This window comes from Pteropus alecto, unplaced genomic scaffold (genome assembly GCF_000325575.1).
Source record: "Pteropus alecto unplaced genomic scaffold, ASM32557v1 scaffold49, whole genome shotgun sequence".
NCBI lineage: Eukaryota > Metazoa > Chordata > Mammalia > Chiroptera > Pteropodidae > Pteropus > Pteropus alecto.
In genome coordinates, this window is record NW_006443131.1 from 915,695 (window position 1) to 927,604 (window position 11,910).

Sequence of the window (11,910 nt, forward strand, 5' to 3'; positions counted from 1 at the left end):
CTTTGCCTGAGCTGATGGCTTTGCCTGTACCACCCTTGCCTACTGGCCAGCTTTCTCCTCATCCGATTATTTCTGCATTTATTCCAGGAATCTGACAAACATCTCCATCGTGCCAAGCACCCGAGCTACGGCAGAGAGTAGGATGCGGTATGAGGGATGGGTAGGGATGGAAGAAGTCAGGGGAGGCTTCCTGGAGGAAGAGACATCTACCCGAGACTCCAGCCCTGAGGAATAGAGGTGGGTAAGCCATTCGAAGGGGTCAGGGACAGGGGTGGGTGAAGTGGCTGGGAGGGAGGCCTGGTGTGCCAGGCAGAGGGAACCCTGGGTACCAAGGCCCAGAGATGAGGAGGAACAGAGGGCTCCTCCTACAGGAAGTCTTCCAGACTTGTGTAGGCGTTTGCACGGCCCCCTCTGGTTCCCCTTGCTCCATCCAGCCTTCGAGCCATGTCTCCCACCGCCTGGGCCCCGACAGCCCCCACTCTGGCTCCTCTTGGCTCACCTCCTCCGAGCCAGTCCACCCAGCACACATCCCCGGGGGTGGCACCGCCTCCCCCCGCTCCATACCGTCCAGCAGCCCCTCCCCACCTACAGAGGCCCAGACTCCAGGGTCTCTCCCAGCTGACTCCTACAGCCTGACCACACAAATGACCTAGCACTCCCGAGGGGATGCTTCGGGACCAAAGCTCAACCACCGGCGACAGTCACACAGTGCTGGACCATGGCGCCGGGTGCGGAGCTGAGGTCAGAAAAGAAAGCTCCTTGGCAAAAAAGGCTCAGCTAAGACGTCGCAGCCAACCCCAACCCTGGCCTCTCCTGTCCTCACGGGGGCCCATCCTGATGGGGGGGCCATCCTCACACAACCCCATCTTCACGGGGGCCTGTCGTCATGGGGACTCATGCCTTCGGAACATGTGGCCATCACGGTCAGGGCTGGAAGCAGGGCTCTGCCTGGCGTCCTACCCCCCGGGGTCATTTACTACCTACGGTCCCTGGGCAAGTCACCTAAATTCGCCAAGCCTCATCTGTGAAATGGGCTCATTTCTCGAAGTTATTGAAATGATTCGCACAAGTCAGAGTCGCTGCATCCAAAACCAAACAAACCGACTTTTGGTAACTTTCCTCACCTATAACGTGCCACGTCTGCTTGGAGAGTACAAAAAATACACACGTAGCATGTGATGACGCAGATATGTGGGTGCGACACAGACAGCCACCGTGAGAACGGCCGTGGAGCACCTAACCGAGCTGGAACGCAGACCTGCCTGGTGCGTTTGCCGCTGGCGCGACGACCTCATGCAGGAGCGGCTGCCGTGCGCCACGCACAGACGCCGTGCGCCACGCACAGACGCCGTGCGCCACGCACAGACGCCGTGCGCCACGCACAGACGCCGTGCGCCACGCACAGACGCCGTGCGCCACGCACAGACGCCGTGCGCCACGCACAGACGCCGTGCGCCACGCACAGACGCCGTGCGCCACGCACAGACGCCGTGCGCCACGCACAGACGCCGTGCGCCACGCACAGACGCCGTGCGCCACGCACAGACGCCGTGCGCCACGCACAGACGCCGTGCGCCACGCACAGACGCCGTGCGCCACGCACAGACGCCGTGCGCCACGCACAGACGCCGTGCGCCACGCACAGACGCCGTGCGCCACGCACAGACGCCGTGCGCCACGCACAGACGCCGTGCGCCACGCACAGACGCCGTGCGCCACGCACAGACGCCGTGCGCCACGCACAGACGCCGTGCGCCACGCACAGACGCCGTGCGCCACGCACAGACGCCGTGCGCCACGCACAGACGCCGTGCGCCACGCACAGACGCCGGTGCCGCAGCACCGTCAGCAGCTCGGCCTCGCGCTGGAAGTCCTGCCGCGCGCTCTCAGACGCCTCCTTCAGCGCCTGCGGGGGGGATGGATGCGGGAGGAGCGGCCCTCAGCTCCCCGCACGCAAGGCCCCCCCGGCCAGCTGCAAGTCGTGAGCGCCCCCAGCCCGGGCGCCCTGCCCTGGGACGGTGGCCAGGGTCGTACCTTGACGGCCACCAGCATCTTGTCCTGCTCTGGCAGCAGGTGGTGGCACTCGGCGAGGAAGACCTTCCCGAAGGCGCCCTCGCCCAGCTCCCACTTGAGCACGATGTCCTGGCGCTTGATGTGACGGACACCTGGGGGGGCGGGTCGCGGGTCAGACCGGAGGGCTGTCGGCAGACTGTGCCCCGCACTAGGGTGCCAGCCAGGGGCTGGGCCTGAGTGGAGCCTTCATTTTGTCCCCAAGCCCCCCCGCGGTGTGGACAGGGCGGGACTGGGAGGGGACGTGTGTTCAGGCCTGGGGAAGGACACAGGCTTACACGCTCACACATGCACACACGTGCACACAGGCTTGTCCCCACCCTGACCCAGCACAGCCCCTCACAGGCATCACTGAAATATTGTGGGTTCTCGATAATGTGTCCTTGGAGCCCGGAGCCTTTGCCCTCAGTGGGAGACAGGGAGCTGCCACCCAACGTCATGAAATGCAGTGACATGGCCAGTCCATCCTCCGGAGCCAGCACAGCGGGGCCTGGGGAGGAGACACAGCACCATGTGGAGGGGTCACAGCCTAGGCACACATCCTGACCCCTGCCAGGTTGCTGGGTGCCAGGGAACCCCACCTTGTGATCTGCAGGGGGAGAAACAAGATGGCAGCAGGGGGAGGGGAGGCGCTGTGGCCTCCTCTGGCTCCGGTCCAACCCGAGGCCCCAGGGGCCACCAAGAACTCCCCCTCGGCCCCCCCACAGAGCCCAGACCTCCCAGACCCACTTAGCGTTTGACTGCAGTCCAGCCACCAATTAGCATCTGCTACCTCTGAAGCTCCCCAGCACCAGCCTGACACACTCACACACACAGCCACACAGCCAGACCCTCGTACACCCCAAACGCACACTCCCCAAACTCCGCATGTGCACGGCACCCCGCCCCACCCCGCCAGAGGAGCCGGCAGGAACCTGAGCTGGCAGGAGAGACCGACGGACAGTCCCTCAAGGCCCCTCGAAGCCCCTCGAGGCCCCTTGAAGCCCCTCGAAGCCCCTCCACTTACGGTTGACCCCAAACTTGTTCCTCCGTCCACATTTGTTGAGCACAAGAAACAGTGTGGAAAGGAAGAGGCAGGCGAAGACGGCCAGGCCCACGGCCACCGAGACCTGAGGGCGGAGCAGTCAGATCTGGGGCCCCCGCGGCAGTCCCCCACCCAGAGCCAGGCCCCCAAAGCTGCCCGCTCCGCCCCTGGGGACTGGCTGGGCTCAGCCAGGCTGCAGTGATCCCCAGGCTCTGCCCGGAAGTGACATGCAGACGAGCCTGTAGCCCGGCCTCCCTGTGCCCGGTCCTGGACAAGCCCCCGCTTCCCATGCTCACCCCGAAAGGTGTTTCATCCTTCTTCTCCACCGGGTCTCCAGACGTGCTGTTGGTGTCTGTGGGGACACGAGGCAGGAAGATGGGCCTTGGCACATGCCGTCTCCTCCAGCAGCTCCCCGCCTCGCCCCTTGGGGTTCGGGTCAACTGTACCCTCTGCCCAGCCTCAGCTCCAGGGCCCAGACACAACCTGCCTCCAGCCTGGGCTACTCACCCACTGGAGAGAAGGACACTGCGGCAGGAGGGAGGAGAGAGAGCGGTCAGGTCGGGGAGGAGAGCGAGTCCCCTCCCCCCGGGACTCACCCCGTCATGGGCTGGGGATGGGGTGGGACAGGAAGATGGGACCTGGTGGCCCTTTTCCATCCGGGCCGGGGTCCACCCGCTACGCGGCTCTGTGCGGCCAGGCCAGAGAACGGACTAGCTCAGGGGCTTGGGACGCCTGGGGCGTGGCGGAGGGCGGGGCGAGGAGGCCAGCACGGGGCTGGACACCAGCACTCCGGGCTCCCCTGTCCCAGGGGACCAGCACGCCCACCTGGGGGGGAGGGTCACAGCGGGAAGTGGGCGGGGCCTCCCCACACCGCAATCTGTACCCAGGGGTCGGCGGCCGGGGAGCGCGGGCGGGGGTCAGGGTGGCCCTCGCACCGGGGATGGGGTCCTCGGGGTTGAACTCGAAAGGGTTGTCCATGAAGGCGGCCATGATGGAGGCGGCGGCCCGGCCCGAGGGGTTGGCGGCCAGCAGCGTGTAGTTGCCGTTGTTGACGTGCGTGGGCTGGTTGAGGCGCAGACACCCGTGCCGCATGGTCTCGTTGGCCGCCGGCTCCAGGAACTCGGTGAAGATGAAGCTGGTCTCGTTGAGCACGGAGCCGTTGAACAGCCAGCGCAGGGAGGGCGCCGGCTGGCCGTCCACGGAGAAGGGGATGCACCAGTGGTGCAGCTCCACCGCCTTGTGCAGGTGGACGCTGGCCGGGACTGCGGGCGGAGAGAGGCGCCGGGGGTCAGGGGCAGCTGCGCGCTGCGCGACTGGCCGCGGCCTGGGGCGGGCGGAGAGCAGCTGCTGGGCTCAGAGAAACCGGCCAGCGGGCGAGGCGCGGGCGAGGCGCGGGCGAGGCATTCTGAAGAAGATTGCTAGTAAATCAGTAAGTAAGTAACGGCCCTAGAGAAGCGAGGCAGCAGCTTCGGGAAGTTAAGCGTGGAGTCTTTTGGGCGAAGGGGCCAGAAAAAGTTACGTGGAATCAAGCTTAAGGAGATGGGAGGACGCCTAACCATCAAACGAGCAAAAAAAAACAGTTTAAAACCTTTTTGAAAGAAGACACGGTTTTGAAATAGACTCAACCCGAAAGAGGCAAAAGCCCCTCAGTAATAGAAAAAATATGGATCTGTATGCGTCTGCACACACAAGTGGATGGTTTATGTCGGAACCCCAGCCAGCGCTCACGCAGTGGGGTGCCCTTCCCGGGAACTGCGTGGAGCCCAGCGGCTCCCATCCGCGTGGGCGGGCCCTACAGAGACCATGTGACCGGAGGACACTGGACACAAGATCGCACATGAGGCACGAGTCCACGGACAACGCGCCGGAACAGGCGAAACCCCACAGTGTGGATGGGGAAGCGCGGGCGCACGAAATCGTTTCTAAAAGCAACGAAATGACTATCGCGGACGGCAGGACCGGGCCGGGGAGGCGACCGGGCTGAGAATGGCAGATGAGGGGCGTGTCTGCTCCCGCGCTGCTGAGAATAACTCGTTTAGAGCGGACACGGTTTATGCACTGGTCTATGTATGCCATGCTTTGCATTAAAAGAAGGAAAGTTAGATAACGTAGACAATTTAAGGCCACTCGTTGGCAGACCTAGAGAAATTAGGCGGAGAGGAACTGGGGAGAGGAATTGCTTCTTTTAGAACCAGTCTGCAGGGTTCCGGTCCCGTGGAGGGACAGAGGGACAGGCTTGAAGAACCACAGCGGAGCGGCCGGGCCTCAGGTAGCCAGACCTGGGCAGGGGGCCAAAAAGAAATCCATCTCCATCCCTCTGGCCCTGACGGGCCGGAGGGTCTCCTCCAAAGGATCAGGTTTTCATGGGAATCTGGAAACAGCTGGGAGGGAGCAGCTGTGGAGACATGCTTCCCGCCCGCCATCCAGCCCCCACCCTCGTGCCCGCTTCTCAGGGAGGAAGGGCTGGGGGCGGGTGCCGGGCGGGCGTCGGGACTCACAGGAGACGTTGACCTGGACGGAGACTTCCGCCCGACCCACGTCATTCTCCGCCCAGCAGGTCACGTTCTTTCTGTTGAGGTCACTGGTGACATTGGCCAGGGTCAGCCTCAGGGATGGTAGATCCCCAGATTCCTGTGTCAGGGAAGAGGGGGAAATCAGGAAGGGCGTCAGCTAGCTTCTGGCCGGGGGGAGACTGGGGGCCGGGGCTGGTATCTTTGGGAGTCCTCTGGCTCCAGATGGAAAAGACGGCGGGCTGGGGGAGGGGAGGGAGAGGGTCGTCGACCTGGTTCACAGGCTGTCCCCCCGATCATTTACCTAATGATCTGAAAGTGTAGAACATAACCGATAACCTCGAAACAGGCATGAAATGCCCCGAACCAAAACCACCCATCTGAGCAGCGAAATCGATATCGCAGATCCCAGGTACCCAATGCACGCGACTCCCCAGAGCGCTGGCTAGGACCTGGCCACCTGGCTCCTGTTCCCCACACAGTGCCAACACAGCCTCAGCCCCGCGGCTCAGACACAGGGCACCGGGCAGAAGCAACAGTAGCCTCACAACCGCCTTTGGCAGATGAAGAAAGAAACTGAAGTTAGAGGCAAAGTGACTTCATTCTGAGTCATCGTCGAAAGATTGAATCAGGTTCGGATTCTCTTCCTGAGAAGCCAGGGACGTGTGGGAGTCATGTGCCCTTAAGACAACCCTTAATCTTGCTGAGCCGTGGTTTCCTTGTTTCGGAAATGGAAGAGGTAGACGATCTTTTGACATTTTCGAAAGCTACTTTCACAAAACAATGAAAATAGATGAAGCAGTGGACGAATCTCCCTTATCCGGAAATTCTAAGCGTGGGGTCCCTTGAGCGAAGCCTGATGAGGTGAAGTTTCTCTGGGCATCTGCTCTGCCACCCTTCACGGGCCTGAGGGCGACCAGCCTCCCCCGACCCCCCACATTTAAGCCAGTTACGGTGTGACTTTTATCTTATTTTTTTCTGTTTCCTGTTTTTTTTTCCTGACGGTTTTCTGTTTGTTTGTTTTTTCAAATACAGTTAACATTCAATATTGTTATATATTAGTTTCAGAAGGGTGTGACTTTTCTATAGGAAGTTTCTAGAAAACACAAGTAGTAACAAACATGTAAATCTCCCAAAGAAAAAAGCAAAAACCTGGAATTTCCCCAAATGAACGGTTGATCTAAAGTGCCTCCGCAGATGGTCAAGGCCCACCTCTTGCCTCTGCCCTGTCTCCTGCCACTGCTCACTCTCGGTGGCTTGAATCGTGGGAGCCACCCAATGCCTTATGGTCCCCCCACCCACTCTGGACATCCCCTGGCTCCCCACCCAGGGCTGCAATTCCGGGACTGACCCCCGCTAAACCGAGGGCCTTTCCACTGAACGGCACCCCCGGTCCCAGTGGCCCGGCTCCCCCCAAGGGCTGGACCCTGTGTGTCTGCCAACATGAGGACAGCTTCCTGGGTGGGCGCAGCCCATGGCTGTCCCCTCCCGACCTCGTCAACATAACCTCCTGAGTCAGTTGTGGCTATTTTCTCTGCCTGTCGCCAGGCTGAGGACACAGGGCAGGCCTGGGATGGTGCCCAAAGACACATGTGAATGACAGAGACAGAGGCCAGAGTGTGCCCAGAGGCGGGCAGGACACCAGAAGGCCAGCACGTTCGTCTCCGTCTACAGATAAGGAAACGGAAATGCAGGCCGATTAGAGCAGTTCAGACCCGCTCACTGCACCGCAGGAGGGCGCCGCTTCTGCCCCCGCAGAAGGCCCAGGGCCCGAACGCGGCTGGGAGCAGGGCACACGTGCTGCGCCCTCGCCACGGCCCTCCGTCTCCTTGTTTGGAAAGAGAGTGGACGGAGGGATGGTCTGTGGGGACCTCCCGACCCCCATGTGTGAGGGCTCTGTGACCCTCTGCCTCGCGGGCAGTGCCATGTTCCCAGTCAGAGGCCCTAGGTCCTGGTGGGTCCTGGGGTCCCCCTTCCCGAGGCCACGTGTGTGCCGGGGACAGCATGAGCCTCAGCCCTGTGGGTCTAACCATCTCTGTCCACCCCTCGCCCTCGGCGTGCTTCTCAGTCGAGGTCTCTTCCCCTCTCTTTGTCCCCTGTGCCCTGCCCAGGTCTCTCCTGGGGACAGGGGCTGGGATGGTGGCGGGGCAGGGCTGCTCACCGTCACTGTGGCCGTCTCCTCCAGCTCCGAGAGGATCCAGCCGGCTTCCAGGCCCCGCCCCTCCACCTGGCACTGCAGCTGCACGTCGTCCCCCACGCCCACGGAGGCATTGGGCATCTGGACCCTCAGCACGGGCACCCCTGCTCATTAGAGGGGGAGGGGCCTCGGAACCCGGCCCTCAGGCACTGCTCCCCGCCCCCACTGTCCTGGGTGACCCCAGCCCACCCCAGGCAATGCGCCCAACCTCGCCCCCCAGTGCCCAGGCCTCCTTCAGAGCCGCCCGCGGTGCTGCCCCCTGGGACCAGCACGCGGCCCTGGCCCAGCCCTCGCGCCCCTCCGGGCCCTACCGCAGCTGGCGTTGGACAGGCTGACCAGGGGCCCCAGCGGGAGACACTGCAGCTTCTGCTCCCACACGCGGCCCAGCCCCTCCTCCTCCCAGCGCCGCAGCCAGTACAGGGCACAGGAGCAGCGCAGGCGGTTCCCCGACAGCACCCTGGAGGAGGGACACGGGCGTCAGGCCGGGGCGGCTGGGGCCTGAGGAGCCCCGGGGGAGTGTGACAGGAGGGCAGTCAGACAGCGCGAGGGACGGCCAGAGGGGAAGGGGCGCGGATGGAGAAGGCCCTTTCTCCCCTGGCCCCTGCTGGGACTCGAAAGACAATGCAGGCCGTCAGCGGGCGGGGCTGCCCGGGGGACAGCCAGGCCACGGTCGTGGACGGAAGGACACTGCCTCCAGGAGTGACCCAGAGGCCTTGCTGTCCACCAAGCACACACGTCTCATGTGCCCAGGCAGTGGGCAGCCCCCGGCCTCCCAAGCACACACAGAACTGGTCATCCAGGCCCGCGGCCCAGCCTCCACCCCACACACCCCAGGCCAGTGACCCCCCAAGGGCAGGCCAGCAGCCCTGCTTGGACAGAGGCTCGCAGGTACGTGGAGTCCCCAGTCCCCGCTCCTGGACAAACAGGGAGTCCCCGGTCCCCCTCAGTTCCACATGGACCCCGTGACACAGTGTCACTCACACGCTCACACAGGCTCTCACACGTGCTGCTCACACAGGCTCGCACACTCACACACTCACACAGGCTCGCACACGCGCCGCTCGAGCCCCTCATGCCCCACACTCACAGTTCCTGCAAGGAGAGGCCCTGAACGGTTTTCCAGGACAGTGACTCCAGGGCATTGGAGGACAGGTTCCTGCGGGAGTTGGGCAGCAGACAGAGCCCGTGAGTGACCTCCTCTGACCCAGGGAGAACCAGCTGGAGGCATCGGGGTTGGGGCAGGTTAGCTCTCCGAGTCCCCTCCTCTTCCGGGGACAATAAGGGTTTACTCCAGTTAACCCCCCCAGACCCCAGGGAGGGGCTCTCAGGGAACAGCTGCTCCCCTCCCCACCTGGCCCCAGCTGGCAAAGTGCTGAGGCCCCAGCTGGGGAAGGGGCTCCATCTGTGTCCCCTCCCCCCAGGGCCCAGGACAGCCGGGGGGTGGGGGGGAGGACCGAGGTTCCCGCACTCCCTTGCCCCCCGACGATGACAGTGTTTTCAGGTCCCACCCCCCTCCTCAGGGACTAAGAAGAGTCCGCTGGAAGGGACCCCAGGCCCAGCCCCCGGCTGTAGAGCCGAAGGAAGTGAACTAGAGGGGGCAGCGCCAGGTCACTGGGGGTGCCCGAGGAGCCCCAGCACTCTGCGCCTTGACCAGACTCGCTCCTGAGACCTTCTGCCTGGGGGGCCTGCGCTGTCCCCCAACTTACCCGGCCGTCCCACAGCGGGTGGGGGTCGGGGTGGGGTGCCAGGCTGCCCACCTCAGTGCCAGGCAGAGCCGAGTGTGGTTCCGTCCTGCCACTCAGAGCTGTGTGACCTTTAACCCCTCTGATCTGAACCCTCGTTTACACGCTGGGGCGGCACTCCCTCTCCCCCCGGGCTGGCCGCGCAGACTCGCTGGCATTAGTGTGTTAGTGTGGTGGGCTCACATGGTCACTGTGTCCCCAGTGCGGGGTCAGTGGCGTGACAGCTCCCCATCTGCTGCCACATCACTGGATGGGACAGACGGTCAGAGTCCCCAGCGCAGCCACGCCAATGACGGGCCCCATCTCCCTTCCCATCTTCCCACCGCCCGTGCTGGGGGCAGCGGGAGGCTGGGGTGGGGCCACTGGGTCTCCCCTTCACGAGCCTCTCCCTGTCCTCAGCTGGGACTCCCAGGAATGAGGAGGGTGACAAGTGGCAGGCCTGCCACCCCAGCTCCCAGGCTACCCCAGGGCTGGGGAGGGGCTGGGAGGTAAAGCCGCGGCCGGGCCAGCCCCGATGTGTATCTGAACCCCGAGAAGAGAATGGGGCCGGCAGCATGAAGCGGGGAGAGAGACCGTGAGGACCTCGGCTGGCAGGGCTGGGAGCCGAGACGGCCATCCCCGAAGTGGCAGAGGAGGCCCAGGCTGGAGCCTGCTCAGAACAGGTCCCCGGGGAGCGCCAGGCCCATTAGCCGCCCCTGTCTGGGTGGCCGCCCACCCCTCCGCCCAGCCCGGGCCACTCACAGGAGACGGAGCCGCGGAGTGAAGCGGAAGGCGTCCGGCGCCAGGGAGCGGAGGCCACTCTTCACGATGGTGCTAGGGGAGGGGACGGGGGTCAGCCCGGGCCTCTGCCGCCCCCACCCCTCAGAGCCTCCCAGCCCCCAGGACCCCTGAGCTTCCCGAACTCCGGTGCCAGTCCCCAGCCCCCCAAGTCCACCCGGGCCCCAAGGACCTCGGCGTCCATCCCGCCGCTCTGGTCCTGCAGGACCCGCCCCGCACCCACGGGCCCAGCCCCCTCACAGGCTCCTCAGCTCCCCCAGGCCCCTCAGGTGACCGGCCTCCAGACGCTGTAGCCGGGGGTCGTTCTCGATGTAGCTGTGGGGAGAGGGCATGGAGTCACGGCAGGCCAGGCCCACATCGCGTTCCCGTACCCTCCTGCCTCGCTCAGAGGCACACGCACACACTCACGGCACAGGCCTGGTCACGCACACACGCTCAGGCATGCGCACACACACACATACATGTGTACACAGAGGCCCCCTCCCCACACACAGTCACACCTGCACACACACGCAGACCCACCTCCCCAGTCACACACGCACGTGTGTGCATGCCTCCTCACACCATCACACACGCACTCTCGTGCAACTCACACACACGCTCAGGCGTGCACACACGTATGCACAGAGATGTGCCTTCCCACAGTCATGTGTGTGCATGCCTGAGCACACAGGTGCGCCCTCACACACGGACACATGTATGCACATATCTCTCGTGCACACACACACGTGTGAGAATGTGTGCACACACACATCCACGAGCACACACAAGTCCATTCTGGGCTTGGTGTTCTGCTCTTACACACCAGCCTCTCTTGCCCACGCTCACCAATGGGGTCGCTTCCACAAAGGCGCAGGCTCGGCTGCCGCGGCCCCACCCAGCACCGAGGACACCGGCTCACGCAGATCCGTGTGCCCAAACACACCTGCTCAGGGGCCACTGTCTGGACCCAGGCATGTTGTCACACACACACACACACACACACACACGCCACTCTCTCCCCTTCCCCAGACTCAAGGAGCAACCCTTACTCTGCCCAGCCACCTTTCGGCAGAGCAAGCAGAGGCACAGAGGCTGTCAGTCAGGGATGCCCGAACCCCTCCCTGCCTCAGGGGGGACCCAGGATGGGGGAGAGGGGCAAGGCGAGGCTGGGTCGGGGTGGACGCGAACACGCGCGGACTGGCTGAACCACACGGCGAGAGAGCAGTGGGAGGACTCAGCATGGCGGGCAGCACACGGGGAGCGGGCCGCACAGAGACACGAGAAAGAGACAGCCGCAGGACGAGACTGGCAGAGAGAGACAGGCGAGGGGACAGATAAGGAAAGGGGAGCGGAGAGCAGAGATAAGGGCGGAGAGCCAGAGAAAGCAAGACAGGGAGCTGAGGGAGGAGCAGGAAGCGGGCGCGGGGGACCGCGGAGCCCTGGGCCCGGGGCCCGGGGCCTGGCACCCAGGAGTTCCTGGGAACTCGGCTGCCTGGCAAGGGCACGTCAGCGGGCACCCCCTCCCCGCCCGCACACAGCACGCCAGGGTCCCTGACTCACTGCCTGTCCCGGAGCCCTCCCCCTCTACCCTCTTACTTCTCCAGGCTT

The 11,910-nt window shown here is 64.0% G+C and overlaps 1 protein-coding gene across 1 annotated transcript in view; it reads right to left on the bottom strand.

The window, feature by feature from the left end:
- NTRK1 (neurotrophic receptor tyrosine kinase 1) overlaps nucleotides 1-10,763 on the bottom strand; it is a 13,613-nt gene extending 2,850 nt beyond the window's left edge. Inside the window, exons 1-14 of the mRNA XM_025040841.1 lie at nucleotides 10,729-10,763; nucleotides 10,561-10,635; nucleotides 10,285-10,356; nucleotides 8,889-8,957; nucleotides 8,113-8,258; nucleotides 7,766-7,905; nucleotides 5,593-5,725; nucleotides 4,030-4,356; nucleotides 3,602-3,619; nucleotides 3,391-3,446; nucleotides 3,077-3,179; nucleotides 2,414-2,560; nucleotides 2,035-2,165; nucleotides 1,784-1,906 (exon numbers count right to left, since the gene is read on the bottom strand). Of these exons, the coding sequence (XP_024896609.1) occupies nucleotides 1,784-1,906; nucleotides 2,035-2,165; nucleotides 2,414-2,560; nucleotides 3,077-3,179; nucleotides 3,391-3,446; nucleotides 3,602-3,619; nucleotides 4,030-4,356; nucleotides 5,593-5,725; nucleotides 7,766-7,905; nucleotides 8,113-8,258; nucleotides 8,889-8,957; nucleotides 10,285-10,356; nucleotides 10,561-10,635; nucleotides 10,729-10,763 (1,575 nt within the window). The remainder of the gene's footprint in view (nucleotides 1-1,783; nucleotides 1,907-2,034; nucleotides 2,166-2,413; nucleotides 2,561-3,076; nucleotides 3,180-3,390; nucleotides 3,447-3,601; nucleotides 3,620-4,029; nucleotides 4,357-5,592; nucleotides 5,726-7,765; nucleotides 7,906-8,112; nucleotides 8,259-8,888; nucleotides 8,958-10,284; nucleotides 10,357-10,560; nucleotides 10,636-10,728) is intronic.
- Nucleotides 10,764-11,910: the final 1,147 nt, after the last annotated feature.